Source organism: Bombus pyrosoma, linkage group LG6 (genome assembly GCF_014825855.1).
Source record: "Bombus pyrosoma isolate SC7728 linkage group LG6, ASM1482585v1, whole genome shotgun sequence".
Classification (NCBI taxonomy): domain Eukaryota; kingdom Metazoa; phylum Arthropoda; class Insecta; order Hymenoptera; family Apidae; genus Bombus; species Bombus pyrosoma.
The window spans coordinates 9,513,300-9,540,009 of NC_057775.1; the positions used below are offsets into that span (position 1 = coordinate 9,513,300).

A 26,710-nucleotide genomic window follows, 5' to 3' on the forward strand; every position below is an offset into this window, starting at 1 on the left:
AACAAATGTACCTTGTTGATAGAGGAAAAGAATTTCCATGGAATTTCCAGCGTCGAGTGTTTATTTTATTTATTTATTCTTTTTTATTAGAACATAAACAAGTTCGTTAAGAGCGTTAATTATCGAAATAATGGCGCAATCTGATTTCATAGAAACTCTGAAAATAAACTAGTAACGTGACATAACGATCTGCTGATGACGGTTTTAATAGCGTCGTAACGAATGGACCGAGCACAATTAGCTCGTTCGGAGCACCATTCCTTGTTCGAAAAAGAAGAAAAAGAAAGCGCACATTCATCTCGTATAAATCTACAATTTAATACGATTCCTCACACGTTCCCGCGCATAATCTTCAATCTGACCACCAATGAATCACACGAAATAACAACCAAAAAGAAGTGAAACAGGGGGAAAAAACATCATGTCGCTCTTCACCGAAAATCTATCGTCAAAGCGAAGAGCCAAAAGAAAAGTCACACGTAGAAAACTAACCGTGTGACACGAGATAATAATTAACGCATGGTATTCCGTCAACGAGGCTCGACTTTCCCCGCTTGAACGCGGCGAGATCGAGACTGGTGGTGGAAGATTGATACACGGCCTGCATAATTAAGCAAGAACGCAGCATCGTCGGACGTTCTTAATTCGTTGGGCGTTTACCGTCGTCCTTCCATCGGCACCCAATTAGTCCTTTAATTAAGTCCCTGGCAATTACCAGTCGTGGTTACACTCTGGTCGCGTTAGTGAAATTGTTCGATCGTTATCGACGCGACTGCGGGGCTTTCCATCGCGGTTCTCTCGCACGAAACGATCTTTTTTTCTTTCTTTCCTTTTTCTTTTTTTTTTTTACAATATTTCAACGATCGTTCGGCGCGATTTTTATTACCCAGCGATTATTTTCATTCGCCCCGTCCAATCAACTTTTACGAGCATAGCCAGTTACTTTCCTCATTATTTGCGACCTCTTGGCTCTTAGGAAAATTTTCGTGGCACACGAACTTCTCCGTTTCCACTTATTTTTCACCGGTATTATGTCTGTTCGGTATCCGTTTCGGGTTCCGCGAAGCTCAAAAATAAATTCTTTTTTCTCCAAAAGGATCCCTTGCGTCATTGATAGAGTTATCGTGTGTATCTCTTTTCACTATCCGTTCTCATCTCCTTCTACTCTTCTTCTGCTTCTTATCCTCTTTTAATGGTGTCAGGACTGGTCAACAGCGGGTTGCTTGGTACGCCGAGTTTAAATATCGCGTGGCTTCTATGCACACGTAGGAGGTTTCTTTGTTTTTACGGGACTAGCGTTTCTGGATCGTTGTTAATTGGCAGCGAAGCTTTTGATATCTATGTGGAAACTCGATGATGGGCTGTGAACGCATAATATAAAGAACGGATATTATAAATTCAGCTATGTTTCCTTTGTGTTAGTTAACGAGTCTCATCCTGTTGCCTTAACTTCTAACCTTTAATACAGTTATTAAGCAAGATTTCCAACACTAATAAAACAAAATTATAATAATAGAATAAAACAGAATTTCAGCGTCGGGCTATATTTTTAAAATTATATTCAACGTCGCATCGATCCTGAGATGTTTCTTACCACCTGCCAAATAATAAAATATACTTCCATCGCAATCCATAGCTGACGTATGATCTTTATCTTTTTTCTTTTTTTTTTTTTTTTAAACCAGCGTAGCGCGGGCACGCGCCCCGGCGGAACTAACGCGACTCCTCGAGTCCCGGCCAAACCGCCGCCAAACGACTCGCTCGCTCGCTGTTGGCGTTCCCGGTCGCAGTCGCCATCTATCAGCGCGATTGCGAACGAGTCGAGCCGCCGGTTCGCGTTTCCCTCCGAAAGGAGAGACAACACCGATCGACGGCAATGCCATCCGTGACTGGACACCGCATATGATTTCACGGCCGGTGCCCGCTGTCTTATTCGTGTGTAGAAATCGTGAAGATCTAGCGTGGATATCCGCCTTTAAATTGGATTGCAGCTACCTGCAGTCTCTCTTTCCCCTTGTCCCTCCCGCCAGTCAAAACCGTTCTTCTCTGTCTCCGTTTCGGCCGGTTACTGCGTTTCTCCTTCCGTCCGAGGAGGTTTCTGCCTTTTTCGTTTCTCTGGAATTCTTTTTCTTTTTTTCTTTTTCGTTGTTTTCTTTCTTCGCATCGGCGGTAGTCGTCTTTACACGCGTGTAAGAACGAGCGATGAGATACGTTGATTTGTTACGTAAGCAAGTAAGCGAATTGGTCTCTGTTCGAGGTGTTACACGGGTGATTTCGATGCTCGGGGACGAAGAAATAGGCTCGCGTGCTTTCTTCGGGGATAATCGAGATCGAAAATACGAACTCGAAGCGTTTTTATGCCGTGTTTCGCAGTTTCGATAATTACGCGTGATTTCCATGAGTCGGTCACTTTGGTATTGCAGCTTTTTTTTAGCTGCTAGTTGTTTCGCGAGATTTCCATTATCGTGATTGGCGTGTTCCTTTCGAAATTTCAATACTCTGTCGACGAACCACGTCCGTTGCACGATGATCAGTTTCTTACGCGTGTCACGCAATTATACAATTTTTGACGAACCGTGGTAGCAACTTTATCGCGTCGAGTAATCCTTTTCCGAAAGTTACCGAAGGGAAAATAATACAGTGTAACGAAAGTGTTCGTGCAATAGCGATCCACATTTTCGAATAGTTGTATATGACGTTATGCTCTGGCTCGCGTCAATCAAAACTTCAATTTCCTCTTCTTCTTCTAATATATAACTATTATAACGTATAACTAACAAAAGTTTGTCGCTAGTACGCGTAGATAGCCTTACGTCTCCGTGGAATAATTTCTGACGTTGATCTTTGTTTGAGCGCGCGATAAAAGTACTTGGATATATTATGAACGTTGTGGAAAAATTTAATAAAGATTGATTCGCGATTGACCGAGACACTCATGTGTTTTCTTACAACGTACATTTGTGCTAAAAGCGTCTGTTACTTAAACTGTTACACATTATTGCGTGCAACGTTCGAACGTATTAAAGTCGCGTGAAAAAAAAAAAAACCACGACTACTTAACACGTTCTCTATAGAATGGATTGCATATTCTCAGTTCTTAAACTTGGTAAACATACGAGCATATCTGGCGTAAAAATTATTCGTCATTAGAGAATAACGTAGATAATGGAAAGTCTCGTGAGAACAGCAAGTGGAATCCATATCGGCCAGAAAGGAAGTTACCAATCGGTGGTCGTTTGAAAAGGGAAAAGGATGATGACACCGCGGACGAAAAGGAAGGAAACGAACGCGGAATCTCGAAGCGGTATCGCGTCCAGTCCGTTTATCCCTTGGTTCAGGGCAATTTTGCGGCGCCCTTTTTGCCTGAACAAGAGCACGAGGACGCGGCGGTTTCAATCAGTTACAGCCGCAGGAGAGCACCGTGATTACGCGGCGCAGACGGCATTAAACACTGGCATTACGCATTAGTACATTAAGAAAAAAGGCCCGTGGAACGTTATCGAGCCGCGGGATCGGCCACCGAATCGGCCAGTTCGCGGTCCTCGATCGTTAATACTCGTTGGTCCTTTTGTTCCGCCGCGACCACGGTCCCGGAATCGAGAACCGGCCATTAACGATCGATATCGCGGCGAATTTCATCCTTCTTCCAGTTCTTTCTTTTTTTTCTTTCCTCTTTTCTTCTTTTTCTTCCTTCTTTCCTTTTCCTCGTATCGTCGTGTTTTCTGCTTTTCAACGATACACTTTATGTACTTCGTCCCAACGATGATCGCTGGTGGAAGTATTCATCGTCCGACGATGAACAATGTGACTTTGATCGACCTGATCCACGCGTTTAACGCCACCATTATCGCGGCAGGAATGGTAATTCCCGATGACCTCGGGCTGCACCACTCAGAAAATCCTATTTTTTCTGATATTTAGTAACAAGAAGAAAAAAAAGGATCTCGACACACGTGACTAATTTCCACGCGAAATATAGCGAAGTATGTTGGAACGAACGACGCTACGACGAATAAATACTACGTCCAACGAGTGGGTGTGAGTTTTATGATAGAGAAAGAGGTCAGAAAGAAGAAAGATTTCAATTGAGAAACTGAATTTTTCGTATTTTAACGCCGCCGTCCGATTACTATTTGTTTAAATTATTGCAGAATCACCCGAAATGAAAAACATTCAAAGCTGTCTGTATAGGTTGAATAAGAGAAACAGAAAAATGTACAAACGTCGTTACGTAATCCAACATTTTCTATTTGCCAGTTCCTTTTAGTTGTTATTTGGCAAGATCGGAAGGCGGTACGAGTTACGAACGACGATACGGAATATCGTAACACCTGGATATGTTCGACGGATATCGAATCGTCTTCGGTAGAAAGAATAAAGTGGAAGTTTCGAACAAGTCGAAGGTATTTGCGAAGGTATCCGTTGGTTCGCGGTTACGGCTAAATTAAGATCGTCGAGTGTTTGGGTGTCGGTCGCGCGATCGAGTTCTTGGCTTTCCTGGAGTGGAATCTTCTTTGGTTCTCGGTTGTTTGGATTGTGGCCGCTTGGATCTTTGCTTGGCCAGTTGCTTCGATCGGAGGATGCACGGTTTTCGTGTGCCTGCGGAGTGTTTGTGGAAGTTTTGGATCTTCGTGGATAGAGTTCTCGAGTCTTGGTCGTTTGGACATTGTCTTTTTGTTTTTCAAGGGAAGAATATCCAATTTCAATCGCGAGAATGCGTTTTCAATCTTTTGTATTGCCCTGACGTTGAAAGAATATATTTCTGAGTTTCTAGGTTTTTGGTGGTCGACGTGAAAAATATTTTAATTATGCAATCAAATGGTGTTTAAGAAATTTTTAAATATCGTGTCTTGTAATAAATTTTCGATTCGTCGATCCTTCGTTTCTACTTTGACGCTAATTCATCTATCATTAAGTATCATTAAATCGCACGAACTGGCATTACATTTCCGGGTAAGTATAAATTTTCTTCGATTAAAATAGAATATTTGGGTACCGATTATTAAAGGAATAAAAATTCTATAGCAATTGAGGTCGATCTGTGATCTTTGAGTATATTTATTGCTATAGTTTTACGTGAGAAATACCTTGTCCCTATAATTTTTTCATATTCATAACTCTTTAAAATGTCCGTATACCGAGCGCTTAGCGTCACAATATAAAACTTCGTACTCTTTGTCACCTCCATTCCACGGCACTATATAATTATTCGCATATTAAACTTGTCACGTAATATATCAAACCTGCACGGTATAATTATCCAATACCTTAACGCCAGAGTTTTCGCTCACTTACACGACACTTTCCATCCAGCACCTTTAATCATCAATTACCTACACGAACGAGCCTTTAATCCCAAATCACCCTTAGTACACCTCAAGGACCCTAAACCTCTTATCCTAATTTTAATCCTACCCTAAATAATATTTCATATTTCGCATTCGATTCATTTAGTTCATTAAAGAATTAACTTTAGAACGAGAACTTAAATAGAATAGTTTTCAAATCCTTAGTCTTAGTTTTCAGAAATGAATTCAAATGAAACACAGAGATAATTGAAAACAACGAACGAACGGCTGCGCTCGTTATTTAACAGTTACAGCTCGTTACAAACAGGTATTGTATAACTCGATCGCGAATATGATTAACGTCAAAAACGCGATACCGCTGACAAGCGTTTGCATTTCAGCGATTGCGAGCCACGGACGTTCGTTCCGGCTAGGAGCGTCACGCGTTACGTTTTAATTCGACCGGACCAAGAAATCTGCCTCGTCTATTAACGCGGCTTTTTTTAACGCAAACTTCCCGCTAACCGAGTTGATACGATCGTCGCCTAACGAAGCGTACGATGCATCGCGGTTCTTCGTTAGAATCAGCGAAATAAAATGGAGAATCTTCGGGAAAGAATGGTCGATTCGATGGTGCCGTTCTTTTCGCTATTTTTAACTTCACCATCGTTCCGTCTTCAATTTGATATCTGTAGTTTCGCGTAAACGATGCAATTTTAGGTTATTTAATTTTATTTCTGCATTCTATATCGTATGCGATAAAATATTATTTTTCACAAAGTAACAAAACTATTTTAAATTCTTTAAACAATCACGTTCCACGAACAACGACGCTATTCAGTGCGACGAAAGAATTCTTGTCCCTCTAATAACTCGCGAAACAACTAACAAACTATTCTCCGTTTACCAAGGTCCATGTCACTAACCAATTTTTCACAATTCCGGCAGCGATCCACCATCAACGAGGAACCTCGATCTCCTGCTTTTCCTTATCCCTTTCTTTCCTCCTGTCCTTTTCTCCGTGCTTCGTGTCAAACACGAAGGATCGGTAGTACAGACGTAAACGCCAGGTCCGAGTTTTAATTTCCTCGGAGCCGATCGCGCGCCCGGTTTCGCGTTTCCGCTCGAGCGATCGACCCGGGCCGTCGATCCTCTTCTTCTCGTCTCCCCTTTCATCCGACATCGCGTTGTACCGCCTCCCCCACCTCCTTCTTTGACTCTTTCTCTTCTTATTTCACCCTCTGTCGCTCGATCCCTCGATCCAGCCGTGTTCGAGTCTGTGCATCGTCCTCTCCACTCCAGAATACTCTGTAATTTACGGTTTTGGATCATGCTCCCATCGAGGTGGAGTAATGACAGGTCGATCGGCTCCGGGCTACCATCTTTGCCGGTTTCCGCTCTCCACCTCGCGTCTACTTATCTTTGCCACTTTCGATCCTACGAATCGGCCAACCTACGTGCACGCGCGTGTGTATTTTTCTTTATTTCCCTCATTCTTTTCGTTTCTTTTTACGCGAATTTCGAGAATTCTGTACGTAAAAATTTCTGTGCCTGTGATCTCTGTTTGAAATTTGCTATAAAAGTAAACTTCTTTCGAGGTTGAACGTTGCGCGGAAGACTTTAGAGTAGAGTGCGACTGGATATGTAACGGAGCGTTGATGAGTTTATATAATGTTGACCATTTGGGAAATTTTCGACTCGTTGTACAACTCGGAAGAAGGAAATTGCTAAAAATGTCAAAGTTGAAGTATTTCGTAGCGCCGTTCCGGACTGGCATGTCGGACGAAGTTCCATTGGCTCGGGACGTAAATCGAATCGAAGGCTCGTAAAGAGCAAAGCGCAGTTAGACTCACAATGCAAGGTTAGTCAATGTAATCGCGATCATCGCGAAGCCGTTCAAGAGCACGTGACAGCGAAAAGAACGATGCCTACGCAAATGCTGAAACGGCGAAGCGAGTCAGGTTCAAAAGGATTGTCTTCGCAACCGTCGATCGACAGTTAATCCGAGGAAATCTCGCACATCTGTTATTATTCAACTATTGTTCAACCACAGAAATATCAAAAATTCCTAAATCTAACACCAAAAATGTTGATACAGATAAATTGATTCGTTGATCAATTCGATTCATTGATCAACTCGATTCATTGGTTAATTTGATTCATTGACTAACCCGATTCATCCTCGATCAATCGCATCCTTCTCTGACTCTATCAAAGTCTTTGTGTTGTACTATCTATTCGACTCCATTCACATATCCTAAAATTGCAACGAAAGTTAACAAAAGTCAGGATTTCCGTGCAAAAGATTCCACAGTCCTGCCCAACAATTTCTCAATAACGTTGATCGACCATTCGGACAAAAAGACTGGCGGCCCGTCGCCAAACTCACGTCGATCCGTGAAAACTCGCGCGCTGGCGCTTTGTTGGTACGCGAGTTCTCTCAGTGGCAGATCCGTCAGGCTCGTCACTTTCGTTTTCCACTGGAATCGGCCCGTTCCGAGCGCTCGCGGATAAATTCGTCACGGTTGCCTGCGGCCCTTTCACGGCTGACGTGGCCACGGGGGAAAAATCGCCGGTCGATGAATAGTCGCACTAATAAGAAGAAAACGCGCCACGGGGGAAAAAAGCTTACACAATTATGGCTGTCAACGACGGGAGTGCGCGCTGGCGCACGTTGCCTGCTAATAAACCGGCCGATCCCCGATCGAACAGATATTATCGAGCACGGCCGAGCGGCGATCGTCATCTGGTCGATCGACTTATTTCACTTGAAGATCGATACGCACTTTTCGTCTTCCATCGTACGGTTTCTAGATGATCAGGTTGTTTTAGTAGAACGAACAGCCGCGTTATCGTGACGTCGGGAATAGTTTTTTTTTAAAGGTTTACTCGTATGGTATATATATGATATATATATATGGTAATATATGGTAATCGAAGATTTATAGCGATGATATTTAGATCCTTGGAAATTTTCTTGGCGAAGTAACTTTGATTGATTCGATAAATCGTTAATAACCTAAGAGCATTTCCTACTACGAATTCCCGTTTTTGCGCCGCTCTCCTGCGTGAACAGCGGCGGAACATCGAGGCAGGTTCGACAAAGAGTCATCGAGTGCGCGTTCGAACGTCCTCGCTTCGGGGTCGAGCGATTCGCGACGCGGTCTCCGGGCACAGAATTCGCTCGTAAATCGATGCGCGACTGGCTGAAGGCGGTTTCACGTTCTCCAAAGCGTTCCGTCGAGGCATCCGCAGTAAACTGCGACGCTTCTGCTCCCAGCGAAACCCTACCGGATTCCACGGCCGTATTGCCAGCCGCCGCCGCCGCCGCCGCCGCTTGTCGTGCGAAATTGCCTTCCGCTCCGCGAAACTCGTGCTCGATACGCCGCGCCGCCACGGCCGCGATATGATTTACCGTTTCCACGTCCGCGACCTCTCCCTCCGGCTCGCACCAAGAAGATAGCCCGATACGTACCGAGTCCGTTTCACCGCGGAAATTTATCTACGCGACTAATATCGTTTAATCTATCTATCGACGAAGTCATTTAATGGGCGTTATTTTCGTGAATTTGTTCTGGATCAAGATAGATGCAGCTATCTAGCTGTATCGAATATCCATTCGAGAGAAAAGTCGTTTGGATCGATGTTGACTGTTGTTCGGGTAGATGAGAGGAAATGGACTATTTGGGATTCAGTTTGTAACTGACGGATTATTGGCAGAAAGTTTTTAAAGCGTCCACCGTAAGTTTAATATCCTATGTAATTGTTGAATTGATTCGATATAGCTACATATGTATAGCACGAAAATGATTTCCCTTCTATGGATTAAGAATCTAGAAATTTCTTTGATCCGACTTAAAACTGTCATAGAGTTTTGGAAGCCTGCCTTTATCCGAGCCTTGTGGGACGTACAGCGATTTCGATAGTTTCGTGAAAAGTAATACGTGTTTATGAAATGTGTACATAACCTTCGCAATTACACAACTACACAGCTACGTAATTATTTATAAATACCTAATCGGAAAACGAATAAATATTTGCAAACATATATTTGTCTTCGGAAAATAATCGGTTCACAATTCTCCCTTTCGTCCTTACGTAAGAGGAACGAATGAAGCCAGGTAGTGCGTGCCTACATTGTTACCGATAGTTTTTTAACAACCACAGGCTTGAATAGAAGCGTTTGTATAATAATATACGGTCGTTATCAAGCTTTCGTGACGTGATATTTCCTCATCAACCATCTTGGAGCCGAACTATCGCCGACGTATATAACTGTTGGTAAAAAAATCTTTCCTTCTATTTCAAATCCCTGCACGGAAATCTCATAAGCGTCTAGTTCGAGAATTTGTAATAATGTCGTGAAAAAAGGAAATATATTAAGATATAAAATACAACGAACATTATAATCTTCCACTTAGCGATCTTAAGTTAAAACGCAAAGTTACGGGTTGATGCCGATTAATTTCGTCGAACTCGAAACGAAACGCGCTGTTCGAGGCAATCGAAGAATCATTACGAGGAGTTTATCGCTCAGTGATAGATAGCGTTTAACAGGATACTATAATTAGCACGATCATCGTGAGTGATCTGCCACTTTCGATAAAAAGAGCGTAGGAGGATGAAACTCGCGCGAACGAAGCCACCATTACGATCCAGGCGAAACTTCCGTTTGGAATTCTCATATTTTCGAACCTTCTGTCAGTGGCAAATTACTAACAAGTCGCTCTAAACTCTCGGGAATAATATTAAGTTAAATTCATTGATATTCGTCACGTTTCTTCGAATTATCTGGAAACTCAATCCTCTAATTCTTCTAACGCGAGAGAACGCAAAAATAACCGTAAGAAATGCGTTCTAAAACTATTTTTGAAGCCCGTGGCCGAGCATGTATGTGCCAAGAAGCGTTTCAATTACAAAAGATAATACAGTCTGTATATAACATTGTCCAAGCTCCAATGTTCCTTTACACTGTTTGACAGTGATGCCTTCGCTTAGAAAAATAAAGATCGAGCAACGATAAATTTCGCGATTCCGACCAACGACGTCCTTTTTTCTATCTTTCGCTCGCGACATAATTTCTAAGAAACCTTCGGGACGATTTTCGCTCGACAAATTGCCGACGACTGCTGCCTCTGCTTGTTAAGTTGAGCGATGTTCAAAGTTGGAAGCGGCGATGACAGTGAATTGTCGTATAATTTGAACAAAGATTACGTCCTAGGGTAGTTGAGTTCTAAAATTACCTGCTAGCGAAATGAAATTTTACCCAAATAGAAACTCCAGATTTTCAATCACATCGAAATTAACTCGCGCCATGAATATTAATTTCAAACCAAAGCCCAAAATTGTCAACTGAAAGTAACTTCTTTTCAACAAAAAAAAAATATCGATCTTCGAATAAAAGTAAAATCATCGTTGATCATCGTAAATTACAAAATTTTGTTTCGCCATGGGATTATCTCGCACGCAATCTTTCGACCCACACAACGATGGTCCAGAAATATCGACGAGATCGAAACGACTCGAAAAGATCCGATCGAAAACGGTAACTTTGTCGGTACCTCGTCGACGATCGGTGATAACGTCGACGTAACAAGCGACAAGTCGAGCCGGTGAAACGCGGAATTAGCGCCTTCCCGCTTTGGGGATATCGCGATAATTGGTCGGGAATATGTCGCGTGCATCGAGCCGCCGTCGTCCATTAACGGTCCACGATCGAGCAGACTCGTTTGACGTCCGATCACGGCATGATGGGTTTCAAAGAACAAGCACGAAAAAAACACGATACCTCCGACAATACTCGGAGAGTGCTTATTTCATCCTGGAATCCGCTTTTTACGCGCGCTTTCACGACGCTTATTGTCATCGTGTGCTATCTAAATACGACTTTCATGAATCGAATTTCCAGTAGAACCGCGGATCACGAGGATCGTATCGGACCATTCGTTAATCCCGTTGGAAGCAAACAGGTTTCCATTCTCCTTGACATTTGCCTAGAATATCACGGCGGAATCGTGGTTTCAGGAAGAATTGCCTACTTCAGCGTGGTTATGATCGAAAATGAATCGACGACGCTGATCAATTATGGATCTGTCAATCGTCGATATATCGCTTCCATCTTCATCGAATTGGATGAATCTTCGTTGCACGGAGCGAAGTGATAAACTTTGTACTTCTGTCCATAACATTGTTGTTCGTTCCATCAGTGTGGATAACGATGTTGATCCATCGTTTGATTTCTTGTGAGATTTCCAATTTATTGTCTCGATGGCATTAGGACTTTAATACTTATTACTGTTTTAAACATTTTCCGACCTTTTGTCTCGTCAATCTTTCATTTTTACTTTCTTACCGTTATTTATACTCTCTTATCGCTTGTGTCGAGCGAAATGATTCTCTTTGCAACAACGATACCCAATGGCAATGACGATTTATACGTCGAAAAGTTCCACTATTCTTTTATACAATTTATTTGGCTACTTGTCAACGATAGCGTGCGCACTCACGAGCAAAGTATATATCGGTGTTTAATCGGAATTCGAATTTCCACGCGTATCGTGCGCGACTATTCTACATTCTCGATCGAACTGACGAAGACGCATCGCGCCGGAGCTCATACAGTGAAAGTATCAAATGTAACTCCGGTTTCGCGTGTTAAGCCTGTATAAATATCCGTGGACTTTCTCGCTCGGTCGCTAACTATCGGCACGATGCGTCGTTAGCGCGTTCGACGAATTTCTACGGCGCGGCGTCGCGACACCTTTTCAAGCACGTACTTTTCGATGTACGTTCGGCACGTACAATGCCTAGAGAAAAGCAACCGTTTTAGTAAGACTTTAAATTCTGGCGAAAGATCTCCGTAAGTTCTAGAAAGTTTTGGTAGGATATTTAACATGAACGATATCTCCCATCTGGTTTCAAAAATGTATACCATTTTTTGTACTTTAACACATTCGCTGCTATTGGCGTATAGGTTGCGTCGCTCCAATTATCCAGCAATACATAATGCCGCTGACGTAAGTGTTGGGTTTTTGCGTGCGCGTTTCGGCAAAAGCATTGTATATACAACTTAAAATACAGACATATGTGATTAAAAAAGCGTAAAATTCTGAAAATGATATAATCGTATTTTAGTAACAGCGAATGTGTTAAAACGATTACTAAGAATCGACCTGATGTTACTTCAAACGAATGAAAACGTCTCTAAGATGGAAAAATTCTAAACAATTGTATTAAAAACGATCGTTAAGAATTGACCTGATATTGCATCAAACACGGAGAAACGTTCGTGTGTCTTTACGATCAAAAGATCGCAAACAATTGTATTATTAGATATTATTGAAGTAGTATAGCGAAGAATATGTCTGTTCGCGTTGAGTGCCGTGAACCACCGTGGCTCTGTACACGAGCTTTACTCTGTACACGATTAATTGGTCTATAAGTTGGAATCGATATCGATAGCAGGACTTTTCCGAGAGGTCGATCGCTAGATGGTGGATGTTCCGAGGAAATAGTCGCCTGTCGGGCATTGTAATCACCCGTTAGCGTGATTTGGAGCGCGAGACGCCCTCGGGCTGGCTCGAAGCCGCAGAAAAAGCGCTCCTGAAGGGACGAGGACCGCCCTCTTCGTATTCTCAACACGTTCCGCCAGTTTCAGTGATGTGTTCGCACGACCTACGACACTCGACGCGGCACCGAGGAAACTTCCTCGCGGATGAATCACTTTAATCGAATCAAACAATGGGAAACCTTCGAAAATTCTTACGTTTCGTCGGGCATTTTAACATCGACCCATTCACGCCTTACAGAAAGTTTTTGGGAGAATCGAATCTTCATTAAAATATTCGAGCGTTTTAATCCAAGCGTCGATATACAAAAATACAGATATTGTAAGACAAAGATCAAATTTTAACCGGACTCTCAAACAATGGACTTACATTGATCATGTTACAGAAGGAAATATCTTCGACAACTCTTAGGTATATTGCATATCGTCTTATCCTCGATGCTATCTCCTTCGTTCTCTATACTGTACGCTTCAAAATAACCGAATCCATCGGAATTTCATCGGAACCTCCGGCAATCGATGCACTTTAATCGAGCGGAATCGACAGAAGGTTCCGATCACTCTTGCGTTTTATCCTCATCTCTGAAGTCTCTTCCAACTTTTGTACCACCTGTATCTCCAATCCGATTCGTACCCGATTTCCCGCAGATTCTTGCAAAGTGGTCTCTTTTCATCCAGTTCTCCTCGGTTCTTGTGCCAATCGAAGATGATCTCGGCGTGTCCGCGCGGAATTCATCGGTCGATGAAATTCCGAGGCGACGAACGGGCAAGCACGAGCACGGAACAGGCGAGAGCGCGCGCGCACGATACACGGCCGCGAGAACCGGTTTTCCATACGTTTTAATTTCACGCTGACATCGGTGCAATTCAGTTTACACGGATACTGGCCATTTTCTAGCGCTAGCGGGCCGCCGCACCAGTGGAAACAAAAAGACAGAGATAGATAGATAGATAGATAGATAGATAGATAGATAGATAGAGAGAGAGAGAGAGAGAGAGAGAGAGAGAGAGAAAGAGAGAGAGAGAGAGTGAGAGACGATGATAACGCACCGCGAGAGAGATTAATGTGCGACCATAGCGCGCGTATTTTCGAAGCCAACGTTTCCAAGAAACGTGCGGCGATCTTAGCTTTTCTCTGTTCCCTCTAGTTTCGATCTTGATCAAACGACCGATCGACCATCAATTCCATGGCGACGCGACGCTTCGTCGTCCTTCGTTCCGATCGATTTCTTTACAGCCTCTTTTTGACGCTGATTTCGTGATGTTTTTCAATGGAAGATCAATTGTTTCGAGAAGCGAGCAGGAACCTTGAGAATCGAGTAAAAATATTTGTCACATGGAATGATTTTATTTTTTCTTTTTAGTCGATCGATAATCGTGCGCCGTAATACTTTACGTCGATCACTGGCAGTCTCTTTACGCGCAAAAGTTTTATTCTTTGGAAATAGGAAGAGAAAATTAAAGATAAATGGAAAGTATTCCTTAAAGTCGATCGATGATCACGCACTGTGTCAACCACTGACAGTTCTACGACAAAACGAAAGTTGTATTCTTGGTACATGTAAAGAGAAAGAGATTTGAAAATCAAAGAAAAGCGTTCTTTGGTTCGAAGATCTTTCTCAGAGTCGATTGATGGTCACACGTCGCGACACTTTACGTCAATCACCGATAATTTTCCTACGTACGAAAGTTTAATTCTCGGAAAGTAAAAAGGAAAGCTTCGGAAATTCGAAGACAAGCGTTCCACGAATCGAATGTCTTTACAGCCTATGAGTAATCACACGTCGCGACACTTTGCGTTCATCACTGTCAGTTCTATCGCGCATCCAGCGACTATACTAACTCGAGCAATTGAACGTTTACCGATTCGAAGCAAACTTTCGGTTGTTATTTTATGAAAGCTTTTTATTCTTGTTCTAGTTTCCACATGCACTTTGTTTTAAGCACTCGCAGAACAGTTTCACAGTCTTATAACAACCGACAAATCAGTTTCTCGATGAAAGATCACAAATTCTCGGGATCCATTGATCTTTGCACAATTCTGACGCTATCTTCTTCATCTGGCACTGCCTCGATGAAATTCTCATCGCGACTTCCATATGATCGCGTAACGGGTACACCATGCACTTCTCCACGATGCACTTTCAAACACCGTTCTCGTAAACCGTTTCCTCACTCCATCTTCTCTTCCTGTTACCCCCTTTGATTCACAGAGTTTGCGGTTCTTGCGTTCGATTCACAATTTCGAGTCGATTCAGTTGATAGACACTACCGAGGAATAGACGTCTAACAGATGGGAAACCGCGGAACGACACTTCGCGAATAGAACGACATGTCGACACGTCGATCATTTTGTCACTGATTTGTTTGCTGCGTCAATGGTCACTAGGCGTTGATTTCGAATCGATGCGTTTCGACGATGGTCGTCGGATAGGATCGATGGAACTATCGGCGTACTTGGATCGAAACCCAACATACGAGAAATGTTAGAATCGGATTCTACACTACCTGTCACTTTCTCTACTACGTTATCCGTTTTTGTTATATTTGGGATGAAAACTCTCGTCGACCAGTCGGTTTCGTTTGGTTGTCAGTCCGTCGTCCGTCATCGAGCTTTTCACTCCACTGCTCTAATCTATCGACGTCACATTGTCATTTTTCTTCGTTGTATCCATCAAACTTGTCGAATTAGCGGCCGGCCTGATACATCGCTGTCACTTTACGTTGCCCTACTGCCTTGTTTTCGATCACCGTAATCCCAAACGAAAAATCGTCGATCTTCGACCACTCTACTCCATCCACATCACTCCGTCACGCGGTCTCGTCGTCGATCGTCAAAGTTCTTCGTCCAAACGACTCGTTCACTTTGCCCCGTAAAGTCACCTTGTCCACCGTGTTCAGTCTCGTCCCGTTTCGTTCCGTCTCGTCCGCTCCGATCCCAGTCTATTCCTATCTCGCGAGCAAAGAGAAACTCCTATCTCGGTGATGACGTTTTGATTCTTGAAATTGATCGACTCACCTGCAGTATGTATCCCCGCGTGTAATCCTCGTACGTCCAGCCGAAAGCGGCTAGTAAACGTGTCACTTGCGCGTGCTGCAACTGGTTGAACAACTGATCGAGCAAGATCTTAAGGCGGATCGGTAGTGCGCGCGAGCCGTAGAGTACGAGAGATGCGACGTCAAACGCGGCCGTCGGCTCGACACTCTCTGAAGCCGGTGGCCTCTCCTCCTTCTCCGCGACATCGGCTCCACCACCAACACTGCCACCACCACCACCGCCACCCCCACCTCCACCGTTCCTATCCCCACCACAGCTTCCCCCACCGGTCGTCGCTCCCCCACCACTGCCACTCGCATCGCCACCTCCACCTCCGCCGCCACCTCCGCCACCGCCTCCTCCTTCCCTCGACGCCGCGGCGGCGGTCGTCGTCGTCGTCGTCGTCACCGTGGTCGTCGGCGTCGCCTGCTTTACCCTCCCTCCGCCGCTTTTGTCCTCCCTACCAGTGGCACGGGGGCTGGAGACGACATCCCCACCAGCCGACAGTCGCGCCAGCGCTGCAACATACAGTGGAAAAGAGACAGGTTAGAAAGAGAGTCGCCCGCCGCGTTCGTTCGTTCTCGCTGCGCGGCGGATTAGCGCGTGTGTTGGTGACCGTGGACAAACCTTCCCCACCATGCGACCCGCTCGGTGGCACCTCCTACCCCCGCACCTCCTATGCCCCCACCCACTCTCGTTCACGGTTGCTGTCCTTTCGTTTTGTTCCTGTCTTTCGCGGCCTCTAGCCTGCTCCGCCGACCGTTCCGTATGTCTCTCTCGCTTCTGTCTCTCCGGGTATCGTTCTCGAGCAACCTAGGGTCGTCGTGGCACCGAGGGTACTTACTTACCCCCACCCTATCCGCCACCGGACTTGCCCCCACCATTGTCAAGTACCAACACACACCAACGTTACGGGCCACCGTTACCAACGCACACGCACACCGCGCGCGCCCGCGACGCGATAGTTCCACTAACACCGATACGCTTCTGCTCGCTACCAATACTGCGAGCTGGAATGTACGGCCGGTCGCGCTGCATCCCCACCAACCGGATTTTCTCATGAGACTCGGCAATACTCGGCATCCATCAACCTGCTGCTGCCGCCACAGTGTCTCGGTTCGTACGCGGTTCGTACGCCGATCGCTGTTCGCGTGATACCTACGTTGCTGCGGTGCGACGCGATGCGATTTCGGAGCACCGTGCACTTTGTATTATGCACTTATGTTTTCTTTCGCGACTTTCCGAAGATCTTACTTCGAATATTTGATAGCAGGTGAATAGTATCTGGTTTTACGGCTAATATGATGCGGCTATAGTTAATTAAAGTTGTAAAAGGTGTAGGAAAAAACCTTTTTCATTGTCTAAAATATAGGATTAGGAAAGGGTATTTCAATTTGTTTAATAGAAATCACAGACCGTTCTGCAATTGTTCTGCGAGATCAGATACATACCGCGGCTCTTTTTATGGAAAGTTGAAAGCTGATCTTATCGAAATGTATAAATCAATATATCAATGTAATCAATAATATTAATGCTTAAGTTTCTATAATTGGCAATATTAAATATTACAGAAGTGAAAACAGCGATTGCCATTTGCTCTTCTAGCCAGCATTGTACAACTTGTCTCGGTAGTCGTCATTACTCGGTTGATTATATCTGCGTTCCTTTTCGAATTATAATTTCCCAACGTCAGTTTTATGTTTGTGCTTTGTTAAAAGACGCGATAGAGAGATTTATTTTTCTGTATAATAGTCATACACGTATTCCAATTTCTAATCGTATACGTTCGCGTATCGCGTAAACGTTAAAAAATCCGTCGTTTGTAACGGAACGGTGCAGCGATCGCGACGTAGTTTCACGAGGGAAAACGCCCGCGGACACGATGGCCCAAGCAGCGCGTTGCTTTCTCAGAGACACGGACACCGACGTATATAGTCGTCGAGACGGTGGCCGTAAGGTCTCGAGGCGCTTTCCCTCCAGAACCGTCACGCTTTTCGCACCTGACGATTCCTATCTCGGGACACGAAAGTTTATGGACCTTCTTACCACGCAGACGCACATACAATCATACACGTAAAACATACCTCTCCCGATGGTATCGTTGTCGGGTTTCGCGTACGACGAAAACATTAATCGAAAAGGTACGCGTCAATCCACCCCTTCTCCGTCTGCTTCTATCTCTGTCTTGATCGATATGCTCGAACGATTCACGATTTATAGGCTGGCGGATGTTTATCGGATAATACGGAAGATTGATGCGTGACGTTTTGTCTTCTTTTTTTTTTTTTTTTTTTTTAATGACGAGACGATGAACGCGAAGATCTCGGAGAAGAAGGTTACGAGACGAATGGTGCACTTTTAATGGAGAGTAGTTAGGTTTCGTGAGTTATGTAACGCGAGGAACATATGGTTGTCTCGAAGATCAGAGCTCCGATTTGACCACCTTCTTTGATTCTTCTAATTGCAGCAGATGTATACCGACGATAGCATCTGGGATCGATTACTTGTAAATGATATGAAAGTACGGTGAATGAGAGTAAAAGCGGTGCTTTGAGAAGGGCGTATGGTAAACTGTGACGTCTTGATGTTACTTTTGACGGACACGAGTATGATACGTACTTTTTAAGGCGAAGTGATAGGTCATTTCCGATACTTCAAACGTAATAAAAACGACTGTAATTAGTGAAACTTTGCTAGATAGAAACAAAAATTGCGGCAAACCTAACCATTCGACAATTCACATGAAAATGAAATTCGCGAAGCGATAAGGTAATGTAACGCAGTATTTTCCACTCTAATACTTATCTTAGAGTCGGTTTAACCTTAACGCCGAGCGATTCGTTGCCGAAATGCGAGATAATTCCTCATTGTCGTGCACAAAGCACGATGGGAAAGCGGTGGTGATTATGGGAGGATCCATAACGCTTGTCCTTTTTGTTGTAGTCGATAATATTGAGAAAGTGCGGCGTGGTTGCGTCATGGTATGACGCCGGCCATGATTGTCGCTGGTCGCTGTAGGTGCCATATCGTGGCATATCGGGCCCCATGACGAGCGGACGCTCGCCTCGCCACGGTCCCACCTGGGGATCAATAGAAACCACCCAGTCATCGCGATCGGGCGCCACTTGTCATTAATGACTATCCGATTTTCGATTTAATTAAACTGCGATGACGATCTCGCCACCTAGACGAGTCAGGGATCTCGCGCGGCGGAAAGCCAGATCGTTTCTGGAACGATCGAGGCTGGATGATTGGTCCGAGTTGCTCGGGTGCTTTAGAGTTTTTAAAAGGGGCTTTCTCAGGGTTGATGAATACGGGGGTCTTTGTTACCCTGGAAGGGTAAGAGGCGGGAATAGCCAGGGGATGGGTTGACGGGCTCGTTTGCTCGTTTTCCAAGAACTTTGAGTGTTTCGGATGAGCACTGCGATTGGAGTTCGCAGCGAGAGGTAATTGGTTGTTTAGTCAAATTAGAGACACGCTCGTTAGTAATAATATTGTCAGTAATAAAACATATTTGAAGTATTTATCGTATTGCAATTTCTGATGAAATTCGTAATTTCAGTATAATTGCGATAAATATATATAATTTAGAAGAAACCATAGAAATATAAGTACAAAAGTCGTAAACTCGTTCTATTGCTTGTTCTTATAGAAATGGTAAATAACAGAGGAGGAAAGAAGTACGTGTCTATTGTATACGAAAGGGAGGATGATCATGAAAACGTTTGTATAGAATCTTAATACCCTAAGAATTACTTTGCAGTATTTTCTAACTTGTTAAAGATGTCGTAGAATGTAAATATGAGGATTACCTGATATTAGTGGTAATATAAGAGTATCTTAACATTCATATATGTAATGTAAAACGTAAATGACAGGAATGTAAACCGACGACGGTTCTTGTTATCGTAAACTAACAATGCCTTGTACGTTTAACCAATGTCTTATCAAATAACGATAACACGAAAGATTATTTTATTCTCTGCTTTTAATTAATTATTTCATCTCTAAACAACGTAATTTATGTAACACTATTCTACCACGTTTCTATATTCCAAAGCAAGCATTTTCCACGTGACCAGAAACGTTAGAGATACTTCTTATGGGCTCCCCATGAGAATAGCCAGGGACGTGGGTCTTTGAAAGAGGCAAGGACTTCTTCAATCTTGCTAGACTAAGTCAGTGCCGTCGACAGATGGAGCTCCATGTTCTGTCCCCTTCTATTCCTTCCACCCATACATATATATGGATACAGAAAAATCAACGCGTTCTCAAGGGAAGCAGTTACATTCACCACACACATTTCTCATATATAACCCGACATTCATCAATATTCTCATCCTATAATAACAAAGACGTAAAGAAGGAAGTTACTTAATATTCTGGATCGATATAACGAGTCTGACCCACCTAATCTTTACGCGTTAAATTGATTACGTACTTATTGGAAGATTAAATCAGGTGTTGAGATTTATATAAAATGTTATTAGCAATATCATTATTTTATATAGCACTAAACGATATAATCGCAAATTAAAAAGTTTCACTTTATACCAGGCAGGTATATTGCTGATCCTCTACCTTTAACGGTCATCTCGATAAATATCAGTGAAAAAGAACGAACGTACGACATCGAGCGAAAGCAGAAAACATTTCACCGAAGCGTTTCATCGAACCCTCGATCCGTTTTCCGTCGACATCGCGTTGTTGTTATATTTTTCCTCTTTTCGCGGATCAGGCCGGTGGTTTTTGCCAGCGACAACGAATTTTCTAACGAACGAACGTCAACGGAAGGGTGGTGGCGCGGTGTCGACCGCGTGTTATCCAGATTTGCGGCACGGAACGCGTTTTTGCGAGACATGCGCACGGTTCGTCCGTCGAATTTCATGGGATTTCCGGTTCACTATTATTTTTGCTTTCGCGTATCGACGCGTTTCAGAAAAGACACTGTTTACGTTGCAGTTTAAATCCGTTCCACATATTTTCGTGACATTTATCGTCGAATCGTTGTTTTATTTATGAATTTTTCAACGGTTCATCGGAGCTTGATATTCTTCTTATCCTTAATTAATAAATTCAATATTTTGCCTTTTATCTAGATTCATATCTATTCTTGATTTACATCTTGTCAAACGTTCGTTTTATTTTGTTACGGTAGCTTTCATCGTATTAATAGCAATTGCCATTTAATTATATCCATTTATCTTGTACTTGATTCGCATCGCGTATCAAACAGTTGTACGTAAATTATATTCACATCGCAATAAAAAAACTACGACTTCGTATCTTACAAACTGTTAACCAATATAGAGCACGTCGCTGTTACAAAGCAATTACCACGTACTTTACATTCATCGACCCAAATTCCCACAGACATTTCCCCGCTACCCAAAATATTCCCAATACAGCGTTCAGAAATAAATAAAAAAGGAAAAAAAGGAAGGAAAAAAGGTAGCGAAAAATAATTCTACATACAGAGAGATCATGGAAACAACAAGCAAGCTAAAAGTCCTCAACCTCCCAAACACGGCACGTTTTCCGAAAACAACAATTCCTATATACCCACGCGTGCGCAAGCTTTTTGACCTCTAAAACAAAAAGCCAAAACAAAACCGGGGAGAAGAGGAAAAAAAGGAGATAGGAGAAAAGAGAAAAAGGAAAACGAGAAAAAAAAAACTGAAAACCCGGTCGACAGGGGCGTTCGATCATGGAGGTAGGCAGCCACGAAATGGAGATTCGAGTGCATGCATACATAACCGATGGTCGTAGGTATACATATGTGAGAAGAGAAGCGCGCGCGCGAGCGCGCTACCGGGACGCGATGATGCCGGGACGTAATATCAATACGCCACGAAGGCAGGATGGTCGCGTCTGATTTTCCGAGCGCATCGGCACGTGGATAATGTTTTAATGGAGTTTGCGGAGTGCGAGGAGGGATGGCCGGGCCAAGGGTGAGCTCGCCATGGTTTACATACCATTTACTCGCGCCCTGTAACCTCGCCAGCCGACTGTTTACAGTGCTGTACAAACTGTGCTCGCGTTGCTGCCGTGACGATGATTCTTCCTCTATCCGTAGCGATATATCGCGGCAATCGAGCGTTGCCACTGATTAGGAAAGATGGTCTTCTTCGATACGCGTTCTGATCGTCGGACGAAACGGTGACAGATTTTGGAAACGATACGAGATAATTTCGTGTGATTTCCGAACTTTGCGATCGAGGGGTTTTTGATTGATTTCGGGGTGCGGGCGGTTGTTGGCGGGACGATCGAGGTGGAGTAATGGAATTGTTATGGGAATCGAAGGTTTCGAGGAGGATGGAAGCGTTCTTGAGTAGTCGGGGATGAAAGTTTTGGGTTGGGTATGGTGTCGTTCGGCGAGGCTCGGGTTAATCGAAATGGAGTCGAGGATTATACGTTTTGATTGGAGAATTGTTGACAAATACTCGGAGGGAAAGCAGATGTTAGATGTTCTTTGTTATTAAGCGAATGCGCTTGCAGACTGCCGAAGGGTAATTAGAAATGTGTTTTATGAAGAGCTGCGGTAGATGTTTCGAAGCTTGATGACTGTCCTCTGTCAATCTCGAAGCGGATGACCTGCTTCAAGGAACATAGAGGCCTCCTTGTATCTTTCAGTAAATATGACCACAGTTATCGATGAAGAGATTAACCGAGTATCTATAGGTATATTTGAATTATGAAAGTAATAGAAATTTTACCGCAAGTACAGTCTGGTTAGAATATACAGCAACTTTGTATCATAAATAACATTTTAAACTTCTGTAAAAATGAATAAACGACGTTGACATTTTGCGTATCCTCGTACAATCTTTAAATATTCCAAAGATATGAAACATTAATTTCTCAAAACATTGAAATATCGCCGAGTGGTGCTTTAATCCTTAACTTAAGCATCGAAAGGCACGGAACCATAAATCCAACCTATTGAAAGATTCTCACGTAGGCAAATCCTTTTCTATCGCGTTCTAAACGCAAACAGAAAGAGACGTACTATCGTAACCTTACCGAACCGGCATTTAAACGAATTCCGTTATTATCGTCGCCTAACGAACGCGCTGTAACAGGCAATTTCAGTTCAATGTTGGACGTCTCTCGGTGCCATTACATCGTTCGTACAAAGTAAGCAAGAAATCACTTATTATGTTGTTAGACACATTACAAGGATGGCGCTTGCGCAATCCTCGTCGACTTCCTGGGACAAACAGGCAGGCACGTCACCTTCCATCGGCCTCAAAAGAAAAAAAAGAGCCACAAACATACGATATCGTCGTGTTCGTGTTCCATCCGGCTGCCTAAGTGACATTATGCGAACCAGACGATACGAACAAGCGATAACTTGAATTTGATCGCGGTTCTTAGCTTCTTTGTATACGAGACACGTGTTATAATGTAGCTTATAGCGTAGCTTTTTTGCTCTTTGTCATTGGTTTAATAAGTAGTTAATGGTTGCCTAGAACTTTTGAACTATCCACTGATTGTCCATTTCGCGTATATTATTGACGATGTGTTTATTTCGATTGAAATTTGCATTGAATGGATAAGAATGTTCTTTGGTTTGATGTCGGGATACGATGAGGAAAACTTGGCGGAAACACGGTGTTGGTATATGTGATCATAGTGCGATCTGTTATCTGGTATGTTTTATTCCGTTGAATCAGTCCTTCATATAGTATTACCGGTTTTTGTTTTAACAATAACAGTTAGCTTTTTACTTCGAACGATTCTGCCTAAACCAAAGTCCTTTTACATTCCATAAATGGCAACAGAGAACTACAGGTTAATCAAAGATCGATTTTTATTTCGATTCAAAAGATCACATTCACCTCTTACCATTCCACTCTCCACGAAACTTCATAAAACCTGTACAAGCCCATCCAGATCAACCAGGCAACGACCTACAAAACGCAGAAGCCACACAACAACATCGTGTCCTACACGCGACAGCCGAATCGAAGCTTCTAAAAATGGAACCTGCGACCTCGAAGAAACGTAAACAGGACTTCGTCTCTAGACGAAACGACGGCCCCCTGTCAAAAAGGAGCCTCGTGGAATCGTCCTCGATCCGATATCCGTTGAACGATCGAGGACGTCTTCCAGCGAAGTCCGTACCGTAGCCGTGCAATTAACCCATCCGAGGTCGAGATCTTCCTGCAAGACGATCGTCTGAGGTCGGTATATTATATCGGCATATTTGAATTTTTATCGGGCTGCCTTATGGAATTTAAATTTGATACGTCGATATATCAAAATCCTTGACGGAACAATAGACCAACTATCGTTTTACTAGATTCGAACAACATTAACTATTAGTATTCAAAGTCAAAGAAATTCCAAACAAATAGTTTATTATCGACACTCGCAACAAACTCGTAAGAACGACAATTTTCGGCGTCACACGTTTCCCAAAACTGTAACCTCAGTTGTTAATCGGAGAAAAAGGGTCGATGGGTCTCCGTTTGTTCAGAGTCCATTTTGCGTCCCCTCGTGACACGTCTCTTGCGCGGAGGCGATGTTTCGCAATGATCCGCTGAAACGAAACGACGGAGATTGCGTAAGGGCCGGTGGTCAGACCTGACACATTCCCTAGGATCGATCGACAAGCTCGATCGTCCTCCCATGATGGACTAATCGATATTTGCACGTGGTTGCGTGCCGCACGACGCCCTCCGGGTCGTTTCACACAACGACGTGTGTACCAAAGCGGGGCCACGTGGGAATTTTTGATACGGTATTAGAGGAGTTCTTTCTCGTCTTTTTTCTCATTTCGTTTTGCTCGTTTGAACGGGGAATAAGATGTTAACGCGACAGTCGCTGGAACAGGTTACATCATCGATGACCACGACCTGTTGCCTCCAGTGATCGTTGAATGGCAACCAAGACTGGTCGAGCGGAGACGACGCGTTACATTCTCTCTGACATGCATCTGGACTTTGAAATGATTTTCGCGACGTGAACTGTAAATGATGATTAATTTTACGATCGCTGCTAATGGTAGGTATTGAATTCTCGCTACTTGCACAGAAAATCATCTAAAAGCAATTCGAAACCGATTGCGAGAACTCGAAAGGAAAAAAATGGGATTCAGTTGGGAGAACTAGGGGAAATAGCGAGTAAAAAGGGCATTTCACGCAAGAGGGAGTTAACGATGAGGCGTAGCCCCATGCCGAGAAAGCGTGCAGCCCCCCGGTCTGGTAACAAATGATAGTTTTGATAATTAGCGGCTCCTTTCTCATTGTCCGTAGAGCGGCATCCCTTGAAGTTGTAGCCGCGAATGTCAATGGACGGCAGGTGCCCTGGCATTGTCTAAAACTGCACGATAACCCCTGTGGAAACGCAGATTCTTACAGAAACGTGGCGTGACCGAGCTGTTGACAGGTACCTCGGACAATGGACGGAAGTCCCGGGAGGGTGGCACATAAAGCGGCGAGAACAACCGGAAAGCCTGAGACAATGAGACGACCAAGAAATTCAATTTCGGTAAAACGCTCGAAATTCGCATAGATTTCTTCTCTGATTCTTTATTCTCTACTATGTTTCTTTCCTTTTTTTTTTTCCGTCGTTTATCGATGATTTCTGAAGATGCGATGTCACAAAGTTTTCTCTTCCTGCTTCAGTTACGCAGATGGAGTTAAGTTGTGGTGTTTAGTGGAGTAGCGTGATCGCTAGAATTATGTAAGATATCGTGTTTGTGACCATTTGTTGATATCAATGTATTTTGCAATTGATTTCAAGTACGTAATTCAAAGGGAAGGATCAATTTTTCAGTCATGTTCCGAATACATCTTGTGTTAACGAATCATTTGCTCGTAGCAAAAACTAGTCGATAGTTCGTTAAATAATCAAACTTCTAAACAAAATCTACTTGTTAAATGAGAAAAATCTGCCAATAGAAATGATACGAAGATTCTGCATCGACAGATATTTTTCTCGCCACTTCTACAACAAAGATTCTACTTTCAACTACCGATTCTTCGAAACGAACGTTCATCCGTAAGCCTTTTTCCTAAACTCAACTACAACTAGAAACAGTGACGAGACAAGCAGAGAGATTCCAGAATTCGTTCCCTGTCGCTCGGAATTTGCATGGCGATCCGTGTTACCTAGTTACTTTCATACGCCATGGGGGAGCTCGCGACAGGTCTTCCATTCGGTAGCCTTTAGTTACGCCAACGATACCTCACGCAAATCTCCCTTTCCTTGTTCCATCGTTACCTTCTATGGTGTATTCTCAGCGGATGAATAGCGAGGACAATGAGGCCTCATGGAAACGCGTCACGCCCCATGAACAAAGCCCTGTACACGCGTCGTCCGACACTCTGTTAGTTTCAGAAATTTCACCCGTCGATCCGTATCCAAAGCTGAAAGTCCACGATCCACATAATACGACACTCAGTCATTTTTGCTATTAAAATCGTGAAATAACTGTACGAATATTTTTTATCCAATAATTGCAAACCACGTGATTATAGCGAACGACGCAATTTCTTTCCGCGTGCTCTCTCTACCCATCGTTCTCAATCGTGACGGACGTACTCGATTTCTTTTTGTTTTCGTTTTCGATTTTCCTCTTTTTTTTTTTATTCACGAATCAAACGGAATAGCGAATCCACGCGGTCCCTGTGGAGCTGTGCGCTGCGATCGCTTTTTTTCTCGCGCCTTCGTTTTTTACACGAGCCCATGCGTGTGTTTTACGAATCGCGGTTCGATTTCCGGTTACCCTCCAGAAAGATTAGCTTCGCTCGTTGCGCTCGAAAATCCCGCGAAAATACTCGACAGGTGCTCGAATTCGACGAATTTCGA

General features: G+C 43.5%; 1 protein-coding gene across 1 annotated transcript in view; it reads right to left on the reverse strand.

Moving 5' to 3' along the window:
• LOC122568208 (zinc finger protein basonuclin-2-like) overlaps positions 1-26,710 on the reverse strand; it is a 263,015-nt gene that overhangs the window by 14,614 nt on the left and 221,691 nt on the right. The window contains exon 4 of the mRNA XM_043727673.1: positions 15,875-16,410. Within this exon, the coding sequence (XP_043583608.1) occupies positions 15,875-16,410 (536 nt within the window). The remainder of the gene's footprint in view (positions 1-15,874; positions 16,411-26,710) is intronic.